The 22,791-nt window shown below is 36.9% G+C and overlaps 1 protein-coding gene across 1 annotated transcript; it reads left to right on the top strand.

Annotated features, from left to right (window-relative positions):
- The first annotated feature begins 298 nt into the window (after window positions 1-298).
- LOC124711855 (malate dehydrogenase, mitochondrial) lies at window positions 299-22,483 on the top strand. Its single transcript, XM_047242084.1, has 7 exons — window positions 299-459; window positions 608-802; window positions 1,398-1,565; window positions 7,794-7,919; window positions 21,112-21,249; window positions 21,600-21,791; window positions 21,924-22,483. The coding sequence occupies exons 1-7, from the start codon at window positions 382-384 to the stop codon at window positions 22,050-22,052; spliced, it is 1,026 nt and encodes a 341-aa protein (XP_047098040.1). The 5' UTR covers window positions 299-381; the 3' UTR covers window positions 22,053-22,483.
- Window positions 22,484-22,791: the final 308 nt, after the last annotated feature.

Below are 22,791 nucleotides of genomic sequence, written 5' to 3' on the forward strand. Positions count from 1 at the left end.
TATTTCGTGAGATATTCGGCCCGGTCACGATCACTGGACCACCCTTTATATATAACCACTGCTTGGGAAACTCCAGAGCGCAGGCTGGTTAACGGAACTGACCCGTAATCTGCACAGACGCGAAAGAATGAACGACGTTGAAAGTCATCGCAGTTTTTTCGTACCAACTCGGTTAGAACTCGGTTTATGCAAACGTTCAACTCGGTAAGCCGAGTTCGCCCATCGCAATTTCCTATATTGTCTACTTCGTTGTCGACAACAATCGAATGTCGAACGATATTCTGATCGACGCTTGCGTGTAGGCTTCACTCCCTTCTCCTTGCAAGGTCGTCGGCTGTAGAAGTTGGGCGAGTGTAGAATTACGTAGAAGTAAGAAAGAGAATGTTTTCTCGCGTAGTGAGACCCCAGACCGTGTCAGTTTTGCAAAATGGTGTTAGAAGTATATCCACATCGTCGCAGGTGAGAAATGAATGCATAGTTTCGAAATGGTGTATTTCTACGACGTGTGGGTAGTTCCTACCGGTTAAGAATATGACTTGTGTAAAAAGACACTAAATTTAATTCTGGAATATGTTAAAAAAGCAAATTAACATTTCTTTCTTTTCAGAGACATACTAAAGTGGCTGTCCTAGGAGCAAGTGGAGGAATTGGCCAGCCTCTGTCATTATTAATGAAACAGTCTCCACTCGTATCAGAATTATCTCTCTACGATATTGTAAACACTCCAGGAGTTGCAGCCGACCTAAGTCACATTGAAACGCCAGCTAAAGTAAAGGGCTATGATGGTTCCAATCAGCTGAAGGTAATGCTTGTGTGCAGCGCTTTGAAAAACCTTATTTGACATCTGGCAATTTAACCTTTTGTGCGCGTGTCTGCCACGAACGTAGACCGAAACAGCCTTAATTTAGGAAATACAAACAGATGTTATACGTGTCGTTAATTTCTGTATAGTTGAATCCTCCCAGCAATGCATTTAACAATGGAAACAAGCGTTTGCCGAAGTTGGATGTTGTTAACTCTGTCTGAACACCGTAATATATATTGTTCAATACCGGAATTTAAATTCCTCAAATGAGATTTTGAAAGTAATATACGAACTCTGCAATTCAGGACTTGATAATATCCCACTTCGTCCAAATTCAGAATGGCCCTCACAGTATGTGGTTGGCAGTGCAGTCACTATCAAGTGCACAAAACTGTTGCATGAAGAGGTCAGCACAGTGTGTGTAGGCCCAGAAGTGTCTGTCCAGAATTTGTTCTACAGAGAATTTAAACATTAAGATAGGACACAGGCAATAACAATGTGATTGATGGTACATAAATTTAAACTGATCAGTGTTCTTAACAGTACTGTTGAAATTGCTTTAGATGCCTGCTGATAGCCGGTATGATTTCAGGATGCTCTGAAAGGTTGCGAGGTGGTGATCATCCCAGCTGGTGTACCAAGGAAGCCCGGAATGACAAGAGATGACCTCTTCAACACAAATGCATCAATTGTGAGAGACCTTGCCCAGGCATGTGCTGAAGTGTGTCCAAAAGCTATTATTGGCATCATTTCAAACCCTGTAAGTAACTGACATCATGTAAGTAGCATTCTCCCAAAATTGAGTTGATTTAGTTTCTGGAAGGTCTTGCCTTCTGTCTTTTATGGTGTGCCTTTTAGGTGAAAAGATTTACTGCTTTACTTCATGATCATGTGACCAAACTGAATGTATGGATCTAGTTCAAATATTGATATTCTTAGTTATCATAAAAGTTCACAAGTTATGACAACAAGAAACATAATTCTCTTGGACATATCGGGCCAAACTTAAAATGTGAATCTTGAGATGACAGTAATCTGATCACTGTGTCGTCCTGAGTAACTGTTTGGTGAATGTGGCCAAGCTTCTCATGACATCAAATTGACTTCACTAACTTCCTTGAAGCTGTGCTGCTAATCACTGCCAAGTCAACTGTCCTTGCAAAATATAGTATAAATATGAGCTATTGGTTGCAATTTGAAAATCGCTTGTATTTTTTCTCCTCCCCAGTAGATCAGTGTGACAAATGTGTGCACCACGCACACACAAAATCATCATCTCCATTGATTTGTAAATAAATTCCTTTCTATGGGGAGAATAGCGAGACAATTAACAAGCTGATAAATGATTAAAATATCAAATGGTTTGTTTCTTTGCTGAAGATACATTGCCTTTGTGGTCTCCTCTTCTTTACTTAATTCTGTGCTTCAACAACTGTGAATGCTAGAGGAAGGTACTAGCAACAGATTCAACTGTAGTGTAGCAGCATAATTTTCAACTTTCTACCATATTTAATGCAGTTTTCTTCGCAAAAACTAAATGATGAATTCAGAAAAGAAATATTGGATCATGAACACGTTGTATTATTACTGTGAAAAATGCAATGTGGATCCACTACATTAACTGGTGCCCTGGCTCATACTGCTTTTATTACAAAGTATTGCCTCCTTATTTTTCTTAAGTCTTATCAAGGTGTGGAATGAAAATGTTAATCAGATATTTATCGGAAGTTAAGCCAGATATTTATATTAATCCGTAACTATTTGTAATTCAAGCAAAAACTAAAATTATAGTAAATTAAGTCATATGCACTAAAATTGTGTCCCAGACTATGATTTAAACTGAACTCATGCAACACTCACAACCCAATTTCATTCTCCTAGTACCTTTATATTTCATGGAATTATATACATGGAAGGGAAGAAGATTATAATTTAATGTCCTATTGCTGACGAGGTCATTGGAAATGGAGCACAAGCTTGGCTAGGGGGAAGGATGGGCAAAGAAATAGTCCATGCACTATGGAACCTCACCATTCTTCTGAAGTTATTTCGGGGAAACTGCAGAAAACGTAGAACTGGTTAGTCGGATTAGGTTGTGAGATTCTGTTGTCCCAAATGAGAATGTGGTGCCTTTACTGTGCCATCTCTCTTGGTAATTTATATAATAACAGGTATTACACATGTATATAAAGCATTACAGAAACATCAAAGTTAAACAGGAAGAGGAACATAATTTGTGGTAAATTTGTTTAATAAAGACCATGTCAAAAGGACCAATGATTTTACTGAGAGGTGTATTACTTATTAGCCTCGTCGTATAGAGTCCTATAGTGAGTTTCTGATTTCACTGTGATTCATTTAGTTTTTGTCAAGATCATGAAAATGTAAAATTATTTTTATTCATTCAAATATCTTGGTTGTAAGGGAGCACGAAAGAGAAGCTGTGGTTGAAAAGGGAGTGAGACAGTTGCAGCCTATCCATAGTGTTGTTCGGTCTGTACATTGAGCGAGTCGTAAAGGAATCCAAAGAAAACTTTGGAGTAGGTATTACAGTTTAGTTAGAAGATATAAAATTCTTGGGGGTTTGCCAGTGACATTGTAATTGTATCAGACAGCAAAGAACTTGGAAGAGCAGTTGGAATAGATAGTGTTGAAACGAAGATATAGGATGAACATCAACAAAAGCAAAACAAGGATAATGGAATGTTGTTGAATTAAATCAGGTGAAGTTGAGGGAGTTAGATTAGGAAACAAGACACTTAAAGAAGTAGATGAGTTTTGTTATTTGATCAGCAAAATAACTGTTATGGCTAGTGTAGAGTTAGTATAAAACATACTGTCAATGGCAAGAACAGCCTTTCTGTGTATTGTCGAATACAGATTTAAGTGTTAGGAAGTATTTTTAGACATGTATATAGTGTGTAGCCATGTATAGAAGTGAAGCATGACTGGTAAACAGTTAAGATGAGATGAGAATGGAGGCTTTTAAAATGTGATGCTACAGAAGATTGCTGAAGATTAGATGGGTATGTTATACAATTTGTGAGGAGATGCTGAATGAAATTGGAGAGAGAAGAAATTTGTTGTGCAACCTGATTAGAGGGCATTGGTTGGTAGTACATAATTTGGACATCGGGGATCACCAATTTAGTATTGTACAGAAGTGTGTGTGTGTGGGGGGGGGGGGGGAGAGGTAAAAATAGCAGAGGGAGACAGAGATTACTCAGTAAATAGATTCAGGAGGTTGTAGGTTGCAGTAGTTACTAAGAAAGAGACTTGCACAAGATACAATAGGATGAAGAGCTGCATCAAACGGGTCTTTGGACAGGAGACCACAACAAGAAGCCACCATAAGTTCTCTGCAGACATGATCTTATTAGCATGATCTGACAAGAAATATGCCTCCAGTTCAGATTTAGGTTGCTTTAGAGGTAACACAAAACACGCTACTTTGGTATCTATTGCAACTAAGTAATGAGATTGAAGTGTGAATCATAGAATTGAGTTGTCAATAATATACGAGGGTTATCCCAAAAGTAAGGTCTCCTATTTTTTTATAAGTACATAGAAATGTAGAAATAAACAATGACTTGCATCAGTTAACAGCTTGAATGTTTAGCTATTTTTCGACATACTCACCATTTCTGTAGATGCTGTGGTAGTTTATGTATGCTCATGTCATACAAGCTCGCCACCATGCTGTTCAGAAAGTTATGAACCTCTTCTTTCACCTCGTCATCGGAGCTGAATTGCTGGGACCACAATTAACGCTGACAAGTACTGTGAGACTCTGAAAAAATGCAAACGGGCAATTCAGAATCGGAAAAGAGGAATGTTGAGCAAGGGTGTACACATTCTCCATGACAATGCTCGCCCCCACGTCACTCAGCAAACCGTTGCTCTCCTGCAACAGTTTCAGTGGAACATAATCAGCCACCCACCCTACAGTCCTGACTTGGTGCCCAGTGACCATCACCTGTTCCCTAGGTTAAAAGAACATTTGGCCAGAAAGCAATTCAGCTCCGACGACAAGGTGAAAGAAGAGGTTCATAACTTTCTGAACAGCATGGCAGCGAGCTGGTATGATATGAGTATATAAAACCTGCCACAGCGTCTACAAAAATGCACAGACAGAAATGGTGATTGTCGGAAAATAGCTAAATGCTCAAGCTGTAAACTGATGTAGATTGTAGAAATAAACAGGTCTATGTACTTATTAAAAAAAAATAGGAGACCTTACTTTTGGGATTACCCTTGTAGTTTCATTATATTATGATACTGATCCTGCCTTCAGTTGCAGAGGTACAGAGTGGTACCATGGTTAAGTCATTTTCACAAATGTCCCATAACAGTATTTTAGACATTAATATTGTGGAACTTTTCTGTTGGCTAGAGAAATGCCCAACATTCTTTTTAAGCATGTAATTTTTTGCCATTGACCTTCAGTCTGAATGCTCTCCAAGCTTCGGTACAAAACACTCTTTCACATACTGCACAGAAAAATTTGAGGGTTAATCAGTATTCCAGCTGCTTTGAAATTAATTCAGATCGTTGTTCCCACTATAACTGTTTCATGGGCTTCCCAGTTACGGATTCATGAACATAGGGATGGGAATAGGTTGTTGACAATCTGTACTTCTGATTGATGTCAGTTTTACCAGTCTGTGGCTGCTAGATTAATTTTTGTTTGCTTACACTGTCTGTTCCATGTAGAGGAGAGGGCATAAGTTGTAAATGGTGAGATTACCAGGGCATTTCAACTTTTGGTGAGTTCCATGTTTGCTGCATTAGAATGCCAGGATTTTTTGTCACAGGTATTTGCTTTGTTTGATCACTGTATTTGTTTCTGAAATGTTGCGTCTCCAGAAGTTATTTCTTAGATTCAAATTAAATGTTGTTCAGTATTCAATTTGCAGATAGGGCCTAGCTGTTTCGTGACTTGTGTGTGCTGTGTGAATTAGATGCTTATGCTGAGATGTATCTATGGCTGTAATGTGTATGTACTCTTGACATATGAAGTTAGCTCTCAATGGATGTTCAAGAAAGAGTGTTTCTCAAGTGATGTCTTGTTATAACTGATTCATGTTGTCCAAACACGATGTAAATTTTTTTCATCTTTTAATCTGCAGAGAAGTTCTTGCTTTTTTGAAACTGCAAGGTACAATAAAACAGTGCCTTGTCCATTTTGGACCTTGCATTTGAATGACCGTGTTCTTACCTTCTGACCATCCATGACTCATGATCTCTGCTCATAGCATCAATTCTATCAGAAGCAGTCTCCTACATTTCAAACTTCACAGAAGCTGCCTTGTGTGCTGGACTAGCACTTCTGTGAGAAAGGTTAGACTTTGCCACATTGTGAGGGCTGTTGCTGGAATTAGTCTGTCTCACTATAGCTGGACTTGGTCAGCACAGTTTTAATCTGTCAGGCAGTTTAAAGTGTTGCCCACTGGTGCCATTTCCTTCTGATATCCTCTCTTCCAAGTGCAACACCTGCAGATTGTGGAGAAGTCTCTGTGAAGTTTGTGGTGAAGAAGAAGAAGAAATGTTAACAGAACTAAGGCTAAAAGGCAAAGTGTTGTGCTTGGATAGGTATTGGTAAGACCACTGACTATAGAGTGCAAGAATCTGGCTTGGAGTCCCAGTGTGGTGCACAGTTTTAATATTCCTTATCACTGTCTGTGTAAACTACTGCTGCTATACTGTAGTGGAAGGGAGGAAAAACTTGTAAATGAAACAAAATATTTTTTTTTTTTTTTTTGCGAGGCAAAAGTTTTGCAGTATTGGGCCAAACACAACAAAGCCACTTTGGTCATTCATAATAATCTGTAGTATTGAGTGAAAGTAACTGACAGATCCAATTTTACAAAAGAGTAAAAGCCTGTTAATGTTTATCCAATTTTAAATTACTTCCCTGTGAATAAATTTGTGCCCAACATGTAGCTGTGTCTTCAACACATAACTTGACCTTGTGGTAATTGGAGTTCAGTGTTGATGGAATTAAAACAGTGTGTTTGCATAGCTGCTGCTCTTTTGACTCATCTGCTATTCATAAAATAATCCAAACTTGTGCCTTAAATATCAGCTTCCTTTTCTTGTTGCTATCTCAGCAATCATGGAATCAGACTATCTGTAAATAACACCATTTAAGGCCATAATGTTTAATAATCTGAGACCACTGGTCAGACTGTCTTTAGTAACTCCATATTTTATTCATTCTGCTCTTGTACGATTTAGGATTAAATAGTGTTTTAAATACACTAAAATGTGAGTTGTTAATCTTCTCACTGATACCACAAGAGCAGCAGTTTAGTTGTGGCTGTCGCTCAAGAGGTGAACTTACTTCCTGCATAGAGGTCAGTTTTTATTTGTGAAAAGATTTCTTGCGTAGGTCCAGAAATAACAAGAATAACAACAACTTACAGAATGGTTAAGTTGTTAGGTTATACTAAAAAAAAAAAAGTGGCCAAAGGTGAGAGGCAAAAGAGTGTAAAATGAATTTTAGGTTGCTTTGAAACCCATTGTTAGGAATCATTCCAGTATCTATGTTCGAGATACATACATGTAATATGTGTATCCATGAATTACAGGAAAGCACTGTTAAAATTTCAGTTTTAGACTCAAAGAAGTTGAAAATTTTCTGTTTCCTTGATTGACACATCAGATTATTGATTATTGAACAGGTACGTTTTTATTATCTTCATATTTGTATAAAATTTGTTGTCTAGAAGCTGTTCCTTTTTAGTAGCAATTGCAAACATGAAGCACAAATCTAAACAAAGAAAAAATCCAGCTAGTGTTAACACAAAACCTGTTTAATTGTTGGTTTTCTTTAACAGTGTTGTGCATTCTTTGACAGTGGCGAGTTTCATGAAGGATAATCAGAATACACTTCCCGTCTATTGTGTCTGCATGTTTAATGGCCAAACACATTATCACAAACTTTTTTTTTTTTTTTTCCCAAATTAATATTACTTTCCTATTGCAGGTAAACAGCACTGTACCTATTGCTTCAGAAGTTCTACAAAAAGCGGGAGTCTATGATCCCAACAGGGTGTTTGGAGTTTCAACTTTAGATGTTGTACGAGCAAACACCTTTATTGCAGAAGCCAAGGTTTGTTGCCAGATTCAAGATTCAAAATACTTTTATTGTACAACATTCCATGGTGGCTAGGAATAACTGGTTGTGTAGACAACAAATGTTTGTATGTCCAGAATCTTATAGAGAAATAAAGAGATTTTTTTGTTACACTTGCAGTAGAGCTACACTAAACTGCAGTTATGTAATTGAAAGTTATGGTACTATGTAAAAGGAGATAAATACTTCTGAATGTGCAATAAGTTGACTGCAGTATTATTTCACATGGGGTGAAGACATTTTGGTAAGCTTATCAGGAGTCGCAAGGCGATCACTGTTGTGGAGAGAAGGAAGGATGGTACGACTACATTTTAGTGATTAAAAACTGCACTAACCTTGGTTATTAGTGAAGAAGTGGATGGTCCATCATACAAGCTATAGGTGCTAAGTTCTTTGCTGTGTTTTTAATTGGAATACATTCAAATTTCATTCTTAGTCAGTTTCCATATCATTGTTGTCGGGCCGGCTGGTGTGGCCGAGCGGTTCTAGGCGCTTCAGTCTGGAACCGCTACAGTTGCAGCTTCGAATCCTGCCTCTGGCATGGATGTGTGTGATGTCATTAGGTTAGTTAAGCTTAAGTAGTTCTAAGTTCTAGGGGACTGCCGACCTCAGCAGTTAAGTCCCATAGTGCTCAGAGCCATTTGAACTGTTGTCATGTGCTGCATATTAATCTTAAATGTACAGATCAACATTATTACATTCTCTATTCCTTGTTCTGTTAACCCCTCTCTCTGCTAAGATTCATGCAAGCTTCTAATCATGTTGAGCAATTTTAGATAAAAACTTTGGTTATTTCAGCATAGTTAAATTATTGGAAAAAATGTTTGTCTGAAATTTTTTGTTGCATTGTATTCCAGATTAGCTCAAAACAGTTCAGATCAGTGGTATAATGGGACCCTCTGAGCAGCAAACCCTCTTACGCAGTTTGCGTCTGCCTTAAAAATAGGCTTCATCTGCTTTAAAAATAGGCTCCAGCTTACTATGAAACACAATTTGTGTAAGCTGATTTTTTGTTAAACTTATTTAAAAACTGATTTTGTTCTGAATGAGCCAGTCATTTACTTTCTGAGGGTTGCAATAGTGGGGACTCTGTCTGACCAGTATGATACAGCATGTTATCATGAATAATAATAATAATAATAATAATAATAATAATAATAATAATAATAATAATACATCCAACTGGCTGAGGAAGTCAAGGACATGTGGCATCAGGATAAAGTTGACATTATACCAATTATACTATCAACTACAGGAGTCATACCACACAATATCCACCAGTACATCAATGCAATACAGCTACATCCAAACTTTTATATACAACTACAGAAATCTGTAATTATTGGTACATATTCAATTACCCGAAAGTTCCTAAATGCAATATAACGTATACCGTACAGTTAAAAGGAAGTGACGCTTGATCAAGGTCCGTGTCACTTTCCATTTTTAACCAGACTTAACGTCTGAGAAAGTAAAGAAATAATAATAATAATAATAATAATAATAATAAAGAATAGGCCTCCAGTATGTTCTGCCAGTCGTAAAAGGCGACTAAAAGAACAAACCTCTAATAGGGCTAACCCCCCTTTTAGTGTGATTAGTTGGTTCAGGACAAAACTAATGAAGCCTCGGGCAAGCACTGTCATATTTGGGGACGACGTTTGAGACCTATGCCCGTCCACAATGGTAACGACACTGCTAGCCACACGGAAAATGTTTTAAATCCAAATAGAGGTGTTTTGCAGGATATGCTTCCTGCAACCACTCTAAAAGGAAAACAGGCAGAGGATGAGACGGTCAGATGAAGTTAACCGACACCTCATGTTCTGTTATTACCAAGCAACAAACTTAGGAACCAACACAGCTGGATACAGATCGCAAGTATACACAATATTTATTACGAGATACCCAGAATTAAAATTTTTAACAGAACGACTAGCTGATCAGATCCGTGTAATAATCAAAAATAACATCAAAGTAAAAGTACAACAAATACTGGAACAAAATAATGTGCAATAAGAAGAAGAATATACAGTAATGGACTCAAACATCCCAGAGCAAACAAAGAACAACACACATCAGTTAAACAATCAGAGGAAAACGAAATCTTAAGACAGCCACTAGAACAAGCACAAATAGAACACGAAGTGACACACATGTTAGATATAGAAGAGAAATTTCAGCTGACATATATAAAATACAAAGACACAAATACAGACATTAGACCATTCTTGCACAGGCTAAAGAGGTTCACCTCAACACATTCACATCTAACTAAATTATTTAACAAGTACATTGCAGACCCATACACAGTCGCTGATACACTTACACAAGGAATAACTCATCTGAAACCTAAAGATCAAGCAGACACAGCAAACCAGCTAAATATCGCCCCATAACATGCCTACCAACAATATACAAAATATTAACTTCAGTCATTACGCAGAAATTAATGACCCGTACAGCACAGAACAAAATTATAAATGAAGAACAAAAAGGCTGCTGCAAAGGAGCACGAGGATGTAAAGAGCAACTGATAATAAATACAGAGGTGACATATCAAGCTAAAACTAAACAAAGGTCGCTGCAATACGCATACATTGATTACCAAAAACACTTTTGATAGTGTACACCCACTCATGGTTACTACAGATATTGGAAATATACAAAGTAGATCCTAAATTAATACAGTTCCTAAACATAACAATGAAAAATTGGAAAACCACACTTAATATCCAAACAAATTCAAATATCCTCACATCTCAGCCAATACAGATTAAGCGTGGAATATACCAAGGAGACTCATTAAGTCTTCTGGTTCTGCCTTGCTCTGAACCCACTATCCAACATGCTAAATAATACGAATTATGGATATCAATATAATGGAAGGAAACATTCCACGTGGGAAAAATTATATATAAAAACAAAGATGAGGTGACTTACCGAACAAAAGCGCTGGCAGGTCGATAGACACACAAACATACACACAAAATTCAAGCTTTCGCAACAGACTGTTGCCTCATCAGGAAAGAGGGGAAGACGAAAGGAAGTGGGTTTTAAGGGAGAGGGTAAGGAGTCATTCCAATCCCGGGAGCGGAAAGACTTACCTTAGGGGGAAAAAAGGACAGGTATACACTCGCACACACGCACATATCCATCCACACATACAGACACAAGCAGACGTCTTTAAATATGTCTGCTTGTGTCTGTATGTGTGGATGGATATGTGCGTGTGTGCGAGTGTATACCTGTCCTTTTTTCCCCCTAAGGTAAGTCTTTCCGCTCCCGGGATTGGAATGACTCCTTACCCTCTCCCTTAAAACCCACTTCCTTTCGTCTTCCCCTCTCCTTCCCTCTTTCCTGATGAGGCAACAGTCTGTTGCGAAAGCTTGAATTTTGTGTGTATGTTTGTGTTTGTTTGTGTGTCTATCGACCTGCCAGCGCTTTTGTTCGGTAAGTCACCTCATCTTTGTTTTTATATAGAATTATGGATATAATATTACTGGAACATACCCACACAAAATCACACATTTGCTATACATGGATGATCTAAAACTACTGGTAGCAACAAATCAACAACTCAACCAATTACTAAAGATAACAGAAATATTCAGCAATGATATAAATATGGCTTTTGGAACAGACAAATGTAAGAAAAATAGCATAGTCAAGGGAAAGACAAAAAATAGGAATAGATAATACAAATATTAAAGAAGAACTAAAAGGAAAAATATAGACAAAGACTAACAAAAATACTGAAAACAGAATTGACAGCAAGAAACAAGACAAAAGCTATAAATACTTATGCTCTACCAATATTGACCTACTCATTTCGAGTAGTGAAATGGAGTAACAGACCTAGAAGCACTCAATCCACTTACACGATCACAATGCCACAAATATAGAATACATCACATACATTCAGCAACAGAAAGATTCACATTAAGCAGAAAGGAAGGGGATTTACCGACATAAAAAAACCTACATTATGGACAGGTAGACAATTTAAGAAAATTCTTTCTAGAACGAGCAGAAACTAGCAAAATACACAAAGCAATCACTCATATAAACACATCGGCTACACCACTGCAATTTCATAACCACTTCTACAATCCTTTAGATCACATAACTTCAACAGATATGAAGAAAGTAAATTGGAAAAAGAAAATACTACATGGCAAGCACCCGTATCATCTAACACAGCCACACATCGATAAAGATGCATCCAACACATGGCTAACAAAAGGCAATATGTACAGTGAGACAGAAGGATTCACGATCGCAATACAGGATCAAACAATAAACACCAGATATTACAGCAAGCATATTATTAAAGATCCCAATACCACAACAGATAAATGCAGACTTCGCAAACAACAAATAGAAACAGTAGATCACATAACAAGTGGATGTACAATACTAGCAAATACAAAATACCCCAGAAGACATGACAATGTAGCAAAATTAATACATCAACAACTTGCCATACAACATAAACTAATAAAACAATACGTTCCCACATACAAGTATGCACCACAAAATGTACTGGAGAATGATGAATACAAATTATACTGGAACAGAACCATTATAACTGATAAAACACCACCACATAACAAACCTGACATCATACTCACCAATAAAAAGAAGAAATTAACACAACTAATCGAAATATCCATACCCAATACAACAAATATACAGAAGAAAACAGGAGGAAAAAAATAGAAAAATACATCCAACTAGCTGAGGAAGTCAAGGACATGTAGCATCAGGATAAAGTTGGCATTATACCGATTATACTAGCAACTACAGGAGTGGTACCACACAATATCCACCAGTACATTAACGCAATACAGCTGCATCCAAACTTACATATACAACTACAGAAATCTGTAGTTATTGATACATGTTAAATTACCCAAAAGTTCCTAAATGCAATGTAACATATACCGTACAGTTAAAAGGAAGTCACGCTTGATCAAGGTCCACGTCACTTTCCATTTTTGACCAGACATAACATCTGAGAAAAGAAAGAAATAATAATAGTACTACTACCAGATGGGGTGATAATTTGCATTTGTATCATAATGATTACCTTGGAATTGAGATTTATAATCGTAAATAGACTGTATTCCTGCTGTGTAACACATTGCTTCTCCATTGTGGACAATAGCTCTGTGGCCTGCACAGCTGTTTATCACACAGGGAATTCCATGCTGCTAGCATTTTTTCATGGTATAATGTGTGTGCACCCATGTTTCATCCTGAATAGTACTGTTCTATTTGTCTACTTTTCATTATTTCTGATTGCTCCCAAGTATTCCACATGCTTGGTAACAATACAGGAAAATTATTAGGATTGTTATCTTATTTTTACATTTTTAAATGAAATTCAGTCCCTTTCAGAAATGTTTCCTTTTCCCCTAAAAATTTCAGTTTTTCAAAATATGAACAACCGTCTCAATGTTTGAATTTCCTTCTTTAGCTCAGAAGACGCCAAGCAATTTCTTCGAATAAATACTTCATCAAAGTCATGTAAAGAAACTATTCTCCTGCTGTTTTTTATTTTTTTTTTTTCCTGGCAAAGTTCTAAAATGTAGAATATAAGCTCTTTACCACCCAAATGTGGATGTATTGTTTGTCACTCTCAGGGATATTCGTGATTATGGATGACACCACATTGAACTGGTGTTGATAGTTCATGAGGACATGTGGAACCATTTGACAGTATATGCACAACTGACATGAAAGCATTGGCAGTGTGATGTGTTTTCAATGGCCACCACTTTGTTTCCTGTAACATCACAGTGTGTTTCCAATAATGGCCACAGAGGCAAAGTGCAATAATGTTGTGGTTAGGTAGTAGTTTGATATTGATTTAAGTTGTAGATAAAGATTTACACCTGCAGTACACTAACAGTTTGATACTGTCGAACTGATGTGATTAGTCATGGACTTCTACCAGACATTAAATTCTTGCTGGAAACTCATTCAAGGAAATATTTAATGTTTTGCTATACCGAGTTAAAATACCATTCACTATCATTAAACCAATAAAAATAAAATGTTTAATCCAGAGATCAGGGATTGAGCCTTGGAAAATGGCAACTGAAGCACAATCTGACTCTACAGTTTTCCGTGTGACAGAATTACTATTACTTTAGCATTCAAAGCTGCTTTAATGTAGTTGATAACTGTACAAAATTTTGGAGACAGCAGGATTACTAAAGCTGCAATTAACCTGGTGTAAGAGATACCAAAAGATTTGCTTGGTTCATCAATAAACTGCAATTGATAAACCGTATTACTTAGGGTGTGTTATTTTTGCTGCTTTCTGTGTGTGCATTGTCGGTGATTGTTATTGGTAGACAAGGACTTGTCAAGGTGGCTCTTTCATAAATGTCATTTGCAAATGAAATGAAATTTCCTCCATCTGTTTCATAACTTTTTATAAAGACATTGAATAATTTTATCTGGGGTTTATTAGTGCCATAATCAAATTTTGTCAGGTGTTAATACTTAAGACAACTTTCCATACATGTCAGACTTCTATTATTTGTACCCGAAAATTCCATAGTTTGACTTCAACTATTTACTACTAATGTATACATCAGTGTGACTGAATTTGACAAAACCTTTCAATTACCTTCTCAGCATTAAAAAATTATTTCAATTGTACTGATATTGGTGTGGTTGAACCATCTTGTAAAATTGTGTTAAAGTTCAAATTGTGCAAGCATTGAGTACATTTTTTTTTCCAAGGCTGCACTGTTACATAAATCTCACATTAGTGATCAAATTGCTGCTTTTCTGAAACAATCTGTTACTATACCTGTCAATTAAAACCTTCATGCATTTTGACATCACTGAATTCCTCTCTGCTGTTGATTCATTGTAAGCCCACATCTGAAATCACAAAATTGAGCTTCTGGTCCTCTTTCATGATGAAACCAAGTTATTGACAAATTTAATTGGAGATCTCTCTTTCAGGCTTGAGCTCATGGTTATTCCAGCAGGACCAAACCTTTTGCTGTTGAAGCTGTTATGCAATTCTGAATTTTGAATGTTCTTTCATGTGAGCAATACAGTAAATTTTGTGGTCATATTATGAGACAAGGTCTTTTCCTAAATTCAACATTTGAAAAAAATATGAATGTCTTGAATTTGTAGATTTAACTGTTTCTTGCGATGTCATTGCTTTTACTTTATGTAATAGATGAAATCAGCTAGGCTGTCTTTCATTTACAGATGAAGTTTTCACAATGGAGATCATGCATAGAATTCATTTGAAGAATTCAGAAGGGTTACAGGGAGACCAGTAACAGTATCTTGGCTGAGTGCTAGGACGAATGTGGATAAGGAGAGTGGTTAGTGGGTAGCAAATATCATTGTGTTGCCAGCCACCATTGTGCTTCCAGCCATTGGAGTGTGTATAGAGTGCTTTGACTAGGAACATCTTCTTTATTTAAACTGCTGTTTGCTGAATCAGTTTGTAGTCAAAACTGAATTGACTTTAAAATTGGACAGATACTCAACAGTTGTATACATTTGTGCAGGATACAAATGAATACTAACAAAAATATGTTCACACAGGACATTTGAAATGCACCACAACGAGCTGCTACTGTTCCGCAGCACTGTTAATTTCAAGGTTGGCTACAGTGTTAATCTGAAATGGTGAGAGTTCTATGAATTCAGCTGTTAGGTGATAGGTCAGCATATTGTTGTCATTTGGTTTGCTTATATTGTAAGCACTGTAAGAACTGAATGGCAGCAATTGATAATGGATGCAAATCACAGCTGTGACTCCATTGAGAAACATGGATATAGAAGTTAGTGATCCACAGTTGGTTCATGAAGACAATAAGATGCTAATTTTAAGTTAATGGTGATTCGTGAAACACTGACTACAAACACCTGTACAACAAGAAGAAAATTTGGTGTCAGAGGGGCAAAATTCATAGTTCCAGTCAGATGAAGAATAAAATTAAAGAAAACTGTCAACATGCCAAACTTTCGGAGGACTGAGCTATTGGATCAGCAGGTTGCTCGGTATGTCAAAGCTTCCTGATTACTCGAGAAATTGTCCTAATGAAGGTGCTGGGGCTAAAGAAAACTTAAGACAGCATGAGTTACAGAATCAAAAGTGAGTATTGGCTGGTGTGCGGGGATGAAGAAGAGTGTGGGGCTTGTAATGATGCAAAATGCTAGCTCATCTTAGCATTTGATGAAAAACTATTTAACTGTCCTACCTCCCCCTAAACTACCTCAGTTGTGTTTCACTTCTTGTCCCTTGCCAGCTCCCTGAACAGCCATAGCATGAACCCAACTCCTCTCCTGCATGGATTGGCCAACCTTCTTAACGTCCCTGAGCCTTGCCTGCCAGAGCAGCAGTAACTCATTACAAGAATCGGCCACAATTCTCAACCTCTCTTCTAAGGTACTCACCCATCCTGAATCATGTGTGTTATCAAAGGACCTCACTTTCAGCCCTAAACCTGCATGCAATCATGCTGCTTAGGTGAAGCACCCCTCTGACGGTCCCTGTGGTAAGACTTGACCTATAGCAGCTGTGTAACTGGCAAAACATATACTGTTAAAGAGAGAGCGACCTGTGAAACCACACGTTTTGTACCACTCTGTGAAACATCTCATGTTATGTACCAGGTGTTGTGTAAGCACTCTTTGGCCTTCTACAGTGGTATGATTGCCACTAGGTTAATAGTTACGATGAATGGGCATATACAGAGGGTGTATCTGGCAGCACACAACTTCCTGTTGCAGAGTATGATCTGCAGCATGAGTTGTGACCTGCAGTGCCTGTTTAACCACATATCATCTGGATTCTTGCCCCATTAACAAATTTTTCAAAATTCTGCAGGTAAGCTGGTATTAGATGTCCTGGGTTCTTGGTACTCACCTGGCCTTAATTTACATAAATTTCTTTGGCCTTTATATTATTCCTCAGTAACTGTTCATTTTTTCACACCCTTTTAGTTTTCTATATCTTATTTTCAACCTGTCATTTTTTTCCCCAGCTCCCCACATGTACCATGTTATTAATGCACTTAGCTTTCCACTCTTTAACTCGTGTGCAATGTTTTGTTAGTAATCTGTCTTGCTTATTATCCTGTCCTCCACCTTTAAGCTCTCATATCTTCAAAACTTGGCTGCCACAGTCCTCAACAGTCAGTCAGTCCTTCTCAACCTGTCTGGTAGGTCTCCCCTAACTTGGGGTTCTGGCAGTTTTTTTCTGTAACTCTGCATTTGTTAAACCTTGACAGTCCTTTTCTTTCATACCTCATCAATGCCCTTAAGCCACTAGCTCTCTAACTTTATCCATCCAGTTATATTTTCAAAAATTATTTTCATTGATGTACTTGCTTATCGCTGTCATAAAACCAATACAAGAAAATGACACAACTATTTTCCAGGGGATAAGTTTATATGCCAACTAGCTCTGCAGATGACGAAGAATTGATTAAATGTATGATGAGATAAAAGAAATTATTGAGATAGTGAATGGAGACGAAAATTTAATAGTCATGGCTGACTGGAATTCGATAGTAGGAAAAGGGAGAGAAGGAAACCTAGTAGGTGAAATTGTGAAGGTAAGAAATGAAAGAGGAAGCCATCTGGTAGAATTTTGCACAGAGCATAACTTAATCATAGCTAACACTTGGTTCAAGAATCATGAAAGAAGTTTGTATACATGGAAGAACCCTGGAGATACTAGAAGGTATCGGATAGATTATATAATTGTAAGACAGAGATTCAGGAATCAGGTTTTATAAGACATTTTCAGGGGCAGATGTGGACTCTGACCACAATCTTTTGGTCATGAACTGTAGATTAAAACTGAAGAAACTGCAAAAGGGTGGGAATTTAAGGAGATGGGACCTGGATAAACTGAAAGAACCAGAGGTTGTACAGAGTTTCAGGGAGAGCATTAGGGAACGATTGACAAGAATGGGTAGCTTTTAGAGATTAAGTAGTAAAGGCAGCGGAGGATCGAGTAGGTAAAAAGATGAGGGCTAGTAGAAATCCTTGGGTAACAATAAGATATTGAATTTAATTGATAAAGGAGAAAATATAAAAATCCAGTTAATGAAGCAGGCAAAAAGGAATACAAATGTCTCAAAAATGAGATCGACAGGAAATGCAAAATGGCTAAGCAGGGATGGCTAGAGGACAAATGTAAGAATGTAAAGGCGTATATCACTAGGGGTAAGATGCAAGGGCAGATCAGTTTGGATTCCATAGAAATATTGGAACACGTGAGGCAATACTGACTTTACAACTTATCTTAGAAGAAAGATTAAGGAAAGGCAAACCTATGTTTCTAGCATTTGTAGACTTAGAGTAAGCTTTTGACAATGTTGACTGGAATACTCTCTTCCAAATTCTGAAGGTGGCAGGGATCAAATACAGGGAGCAAAAGGCTATTTACAATTTGTACAGAAACCAGATGGCATTTATAAGAATCAAGGGGCATGAAAGGGAAGGAGTGATTGGGAAGGGAGTGAGACAGGGTTGTAGCCTATCCCCAATGTTATTCAGTCTGTATATTGAGCAAGCAGTGAAGGAAACAAAAGAAAAATTCAGAGTAGGAATTAAAATCCATGGAGATGAAATAAAAAATGAGGTTTGCTGATGACATTGTAATTCTGTCAGACAGCAAAGGACCTGGAAGATAATTTGAACAGAATGGACAGTGTCTTGAAAGGAGGATATAAGATGAACATCAACAAAAGCAAAATGAGAATAATGGAATGTAGTAGAATTAAATTGGGTGATGCTGAGGACATTAGATTAGGAAATGAGACGCTTAAAGTAGTGAATGTGTTTTGCTATTTGGGGAGCAAAATAACTGATGATGGTCAAAGTGGAGAGGATATAAAATGTAGACTGGCAATGGCAAGGAAAGTGTTTCTGAAGAAGAAAAATTTGTTAACATCGAGTATAGATTTAAATGTCAGAATGTCTTTTCTGAAAGTATTTGTGTGGAGTGTAACCATGTATGGAAGTGAAACATGGACGAGTTTAGACCACATAACTGGGGAGGTATTGAATAGAATTGGGGAGAAGAGAAATTTGTGACACAACTTGACTAGAAGAAGGGATCGATTGGCAGGACATGTTCTGAGGCATCAAGGGATCACCAATTTAGTACTGGAGGGCAGTGTGGAGGGTAAAAATTGTAGAGGGAGACAGAGTACACTAAGCAGATTCAGAAGGATGTATGTTGCAGTAGGTGCTTGGAGATGAAGCAGCTTGCAAAGGATAGAGTAGCATGGAGAACTGCATCGAACCAGTCTCAGGACTGAAGACGAAGACGACTACAACAACAACAAAAAATGAGCAATGACGATCACACCTGTTTATTTTGGCCTACCAGGGTTATTATTGATGTGAAGGACATTAAATATTCAGAGAAGACTTTGACAGTGAGAAGACAATAATAATGCTAGTACTGGGTGCATTACCAGATGGATGGAAACCTCCCTTCGTATGTTATCCTTCTCAGGAAAAAGATCTGTAGTACTTATCTTTAGATACTAAAAAAAGTGATAGCTGTCAAATGACCTGCACCAGAAGGTTGTTTGGAACACAATACTAGGGTCTTCAAACAACAGCGCTGAATTCTTTCAGGGAGTACCTCATCCAGGAAATTGAGGGTCGGATGAGAAAGAATACCCCAGACATGATAATAGTTCCTGGTGGCATGATGTCACAACTTCCAAGTGATGGTTGTTGTGAACAGATATTTTAAGGTTCACTTGTAAGAGATTTACAGTGGTTTCTTCTTGGAGACTATGCACTTCATTCAAGGAGGAGGAAGTTACAGACACTCTGCATCTATGCTGGGCTGGTGGATCATTAATGCCTGGGGCAGAATTTTAAGTGGATCTGTTATGAAATGATTTAAAAAGTACTGTGTGCCCAGTGTTAAAGATGGCTCAGAAGCTAAAATTCTATTGGAGGAATGTCAGGAAAAAACAATAAAGAGTATGCTTACAAATGAAGATTTATATTATTTTTATTATAATTAAAAGTGATACTACAGATGTGTCTTGGATAGTAAGCAAAAAAGGAAGTGAAGGTATAAATTAATGTAGACCATTTCTTATTGTTTGTCTATATTTTGATAAGACAGAGATATAAAACAATAAATGGTGTAAGTTTGAGAATAGGTAGAATATTAACCTTTTTAACCTAGCACTTAACGTCAGTAAGACAGAATCTAATTTAGATTAGTCTGAATATATTAAAAACAAAAATTTATCAAGAAGCCATTTTTAAAAAAAGGTGTGGTGTGATATTCATGGTAGTCTTATAGTCAGATAAATGGTACCTTGAGAAGGCCAAAGGTGCTGAAATAAGGTAATTGGTGAATAATGAAATGGAAATGCTTATTTCAAAATAAAAGAACAGGAAAATGGCTTCATTTTAGAAATTTACAGTGGTTGTGGACTCAGACATCAACTTCTTTCAAAGCGTGTTCCTTTTTGGGTCTTCAGAGGATTTAAAACAGTACATCATAACTTATTTCCTGTTGATACTGTAATCTGATTTCTAACGCATCTAAGGTGCAGCAACAGTTAAATCTTGTATATAATTGTTTTTGTGACTGCAGTCAAATAAAGAAGTTAGTTTTGTTTATAATATGGCAGCAGTCACACACAAATACAAAACTTAAGAAAATTTCTAATTTAGGAGTTGTTGGTTGAAAGTTAAAGCTTCACGAAAGGAATTATACTGCACATTTCCTGGAGTAAAAGACTACTTCACTGTACTTGATATTTCCTCCAGACTCTGTGTTACTATGATAGAGAAAGCAATGTGTTGAAGAAGCTAGCAGTCTTTTAATGTTTGCTGTTACTGCAGATGTAATCACCTGTAGTCCCTTTTTTTATTTATTTTAATTTCATTTTGATGATTTTTAGTTTTTTGTATGAAAGCCTTCGTGTAAATAGAGCATATGATTAACAGCTAGCATGTTTTTCCAGTTCTGTACAAATTCATAGTATGTTAAAAACAGAAATGCAAGATAATATATTTAAGGCATAGAATCTCAAATGTTCCTACCAACATTTTTTTGTCATGACAAATGTTTAGTGTTGTTCAAAAGCTATGACTCGAAAGTGTAACACTGAAACTTTTACAACAGGGTCTGGACCCGACAAAGGTGAATATCCCGGTGGTGGGAGGTCACTCTGGAGTCACTATCATTCCTCTTATCTCTCAGGCAACTCCCAGTGTGGACTTCCCAAAGGATCAACTCAAAGCTCTTACTGAAAGAATACAGGTAATTAAAGTATGAAGCTGTGAAAGGACACACATTTTAATAAAGAAAAACAGCTAATTTTGATTGTACATTTTGTTAGTTCATAATTCATTAAAAATTTAAAGAAAACTATAAAGAAATTATAAAAGCATACAGTGATTGCAGAACAGCATGCCTTGAGATGATTAAACTTCACTAAAAGTTGAGGAATGAGATTAATTATAATTTGTGAAGGGATTATCTAATATTAATTTAAATTTAAATTCTCTGCCGAATCTAAGCAATTTGTTGTTGGGCATTCATGAATCGTGTTGGCCTGCCAACTATTGTCACCCTGTGTTTTTCATGAACATTATTACATTATCCTTCAGGAGGCTGGCACAGAAGTGGTGAAAGCAAAAGCTGGTGCTGGTTCAGCAACACTTTCAATGGCATATGCAGGTGCTCGCTTTGCATTTGCAGTGATCAGAGCCCTCAAAGGAGAACAAAATATTGTTGAATGTGCCTATGTCCGATCAAATGTTACAGAGGCAAAATACTTTGCAACACCTTTACTTCTTGGGGTGAGTAAAAGTCCATCAGTATAACAAAATGAATAGAATACACAGGGTACATCAATTAATGGGTACTAATTTAACAAATCAGTTGTTGTTTCCTATTCTGATTTTTTATATAGTCAAAAATTAATTTTGTAGCCTGGTGGTATACAGAAGAACCTTGGCCTTGGGAAGCTGTCTGACTTTGAGAGTGAGCTGCTAAAGGCAGCAATACCAGAACTAAAGAAGAACATACAGAAGGGAGAAGATTTTGTAAACAAGAAGTAAATTACTATCTTGGGAACAAACCATGATGTAGATTTGTAAAAGTGATGTGATACTCATATTGTTGCTGTTGTGTGGAATGGTGTATGTGAGGCTGTGTATGTTACCGGTGTAGAAGTGTTACACTGTTAACACTAAAAAAGAATAGAAACTGCCTAGTATTAAAATCGGTGCGATTAGACTAAAAAGTTTAAAATATATTGTTTATAAATTGTGTAGTTTTATACACCATTTATTTCCTAATTTATGTGCTTCTTGTTAAAGATCTAAAATATCTCCTCTGATGTTTTTATTTTTCCTTTTATAGTATTTTGCAATGTGTTAAAACATGCATTTATAGGCACCAGGGTGGAAATGACACTGAAGGAAATGCAGCTGTCTTGCCAAGTTTGTCATGGTGTCAGTTTGTTACAATAAAATGATGTTGAAGTGGGTATGCACAGTTGTATTTTATAACTTCTACAAACAATATTGAGTCAGGTGCAAACACACCCCAATTAGTTTATGGATTTTATTGTGCAGATATAGGTTTTCTTAATACATACACACATTTTGTGGGTAACATTGGATTACAGTGCTGCAGAAAAAATCAGCCTTAAATTGTCAGTGTTCCTTGTAGTTAATTGATACAAATTTGAGCATAATATTACCTCTTTGATTGCTATGAGATGAGTTAGGCCATGAAGTAAGAGGTTGATTCAGTGCATTCAGTAACAAACTTTAGTCCACAACAAATTTTTCT

Source organism: Schistocerca piceifrons, chromosome 8 (genome assembly GCF_021461385.2).
Source record: "Schistocerca piceifrons isolate TAMUIC-IGC-003096 chromosome 8, iqSchPice1.1, whole genome shotgun sequence".
Taxonomy (NCBI): domain Eukaryota; kingdom Metazoa; phylum Arthropoda; class Insecta; order Orthoptera; family Acrididae; genus Schistocerca; species Schistocerca piceifrons.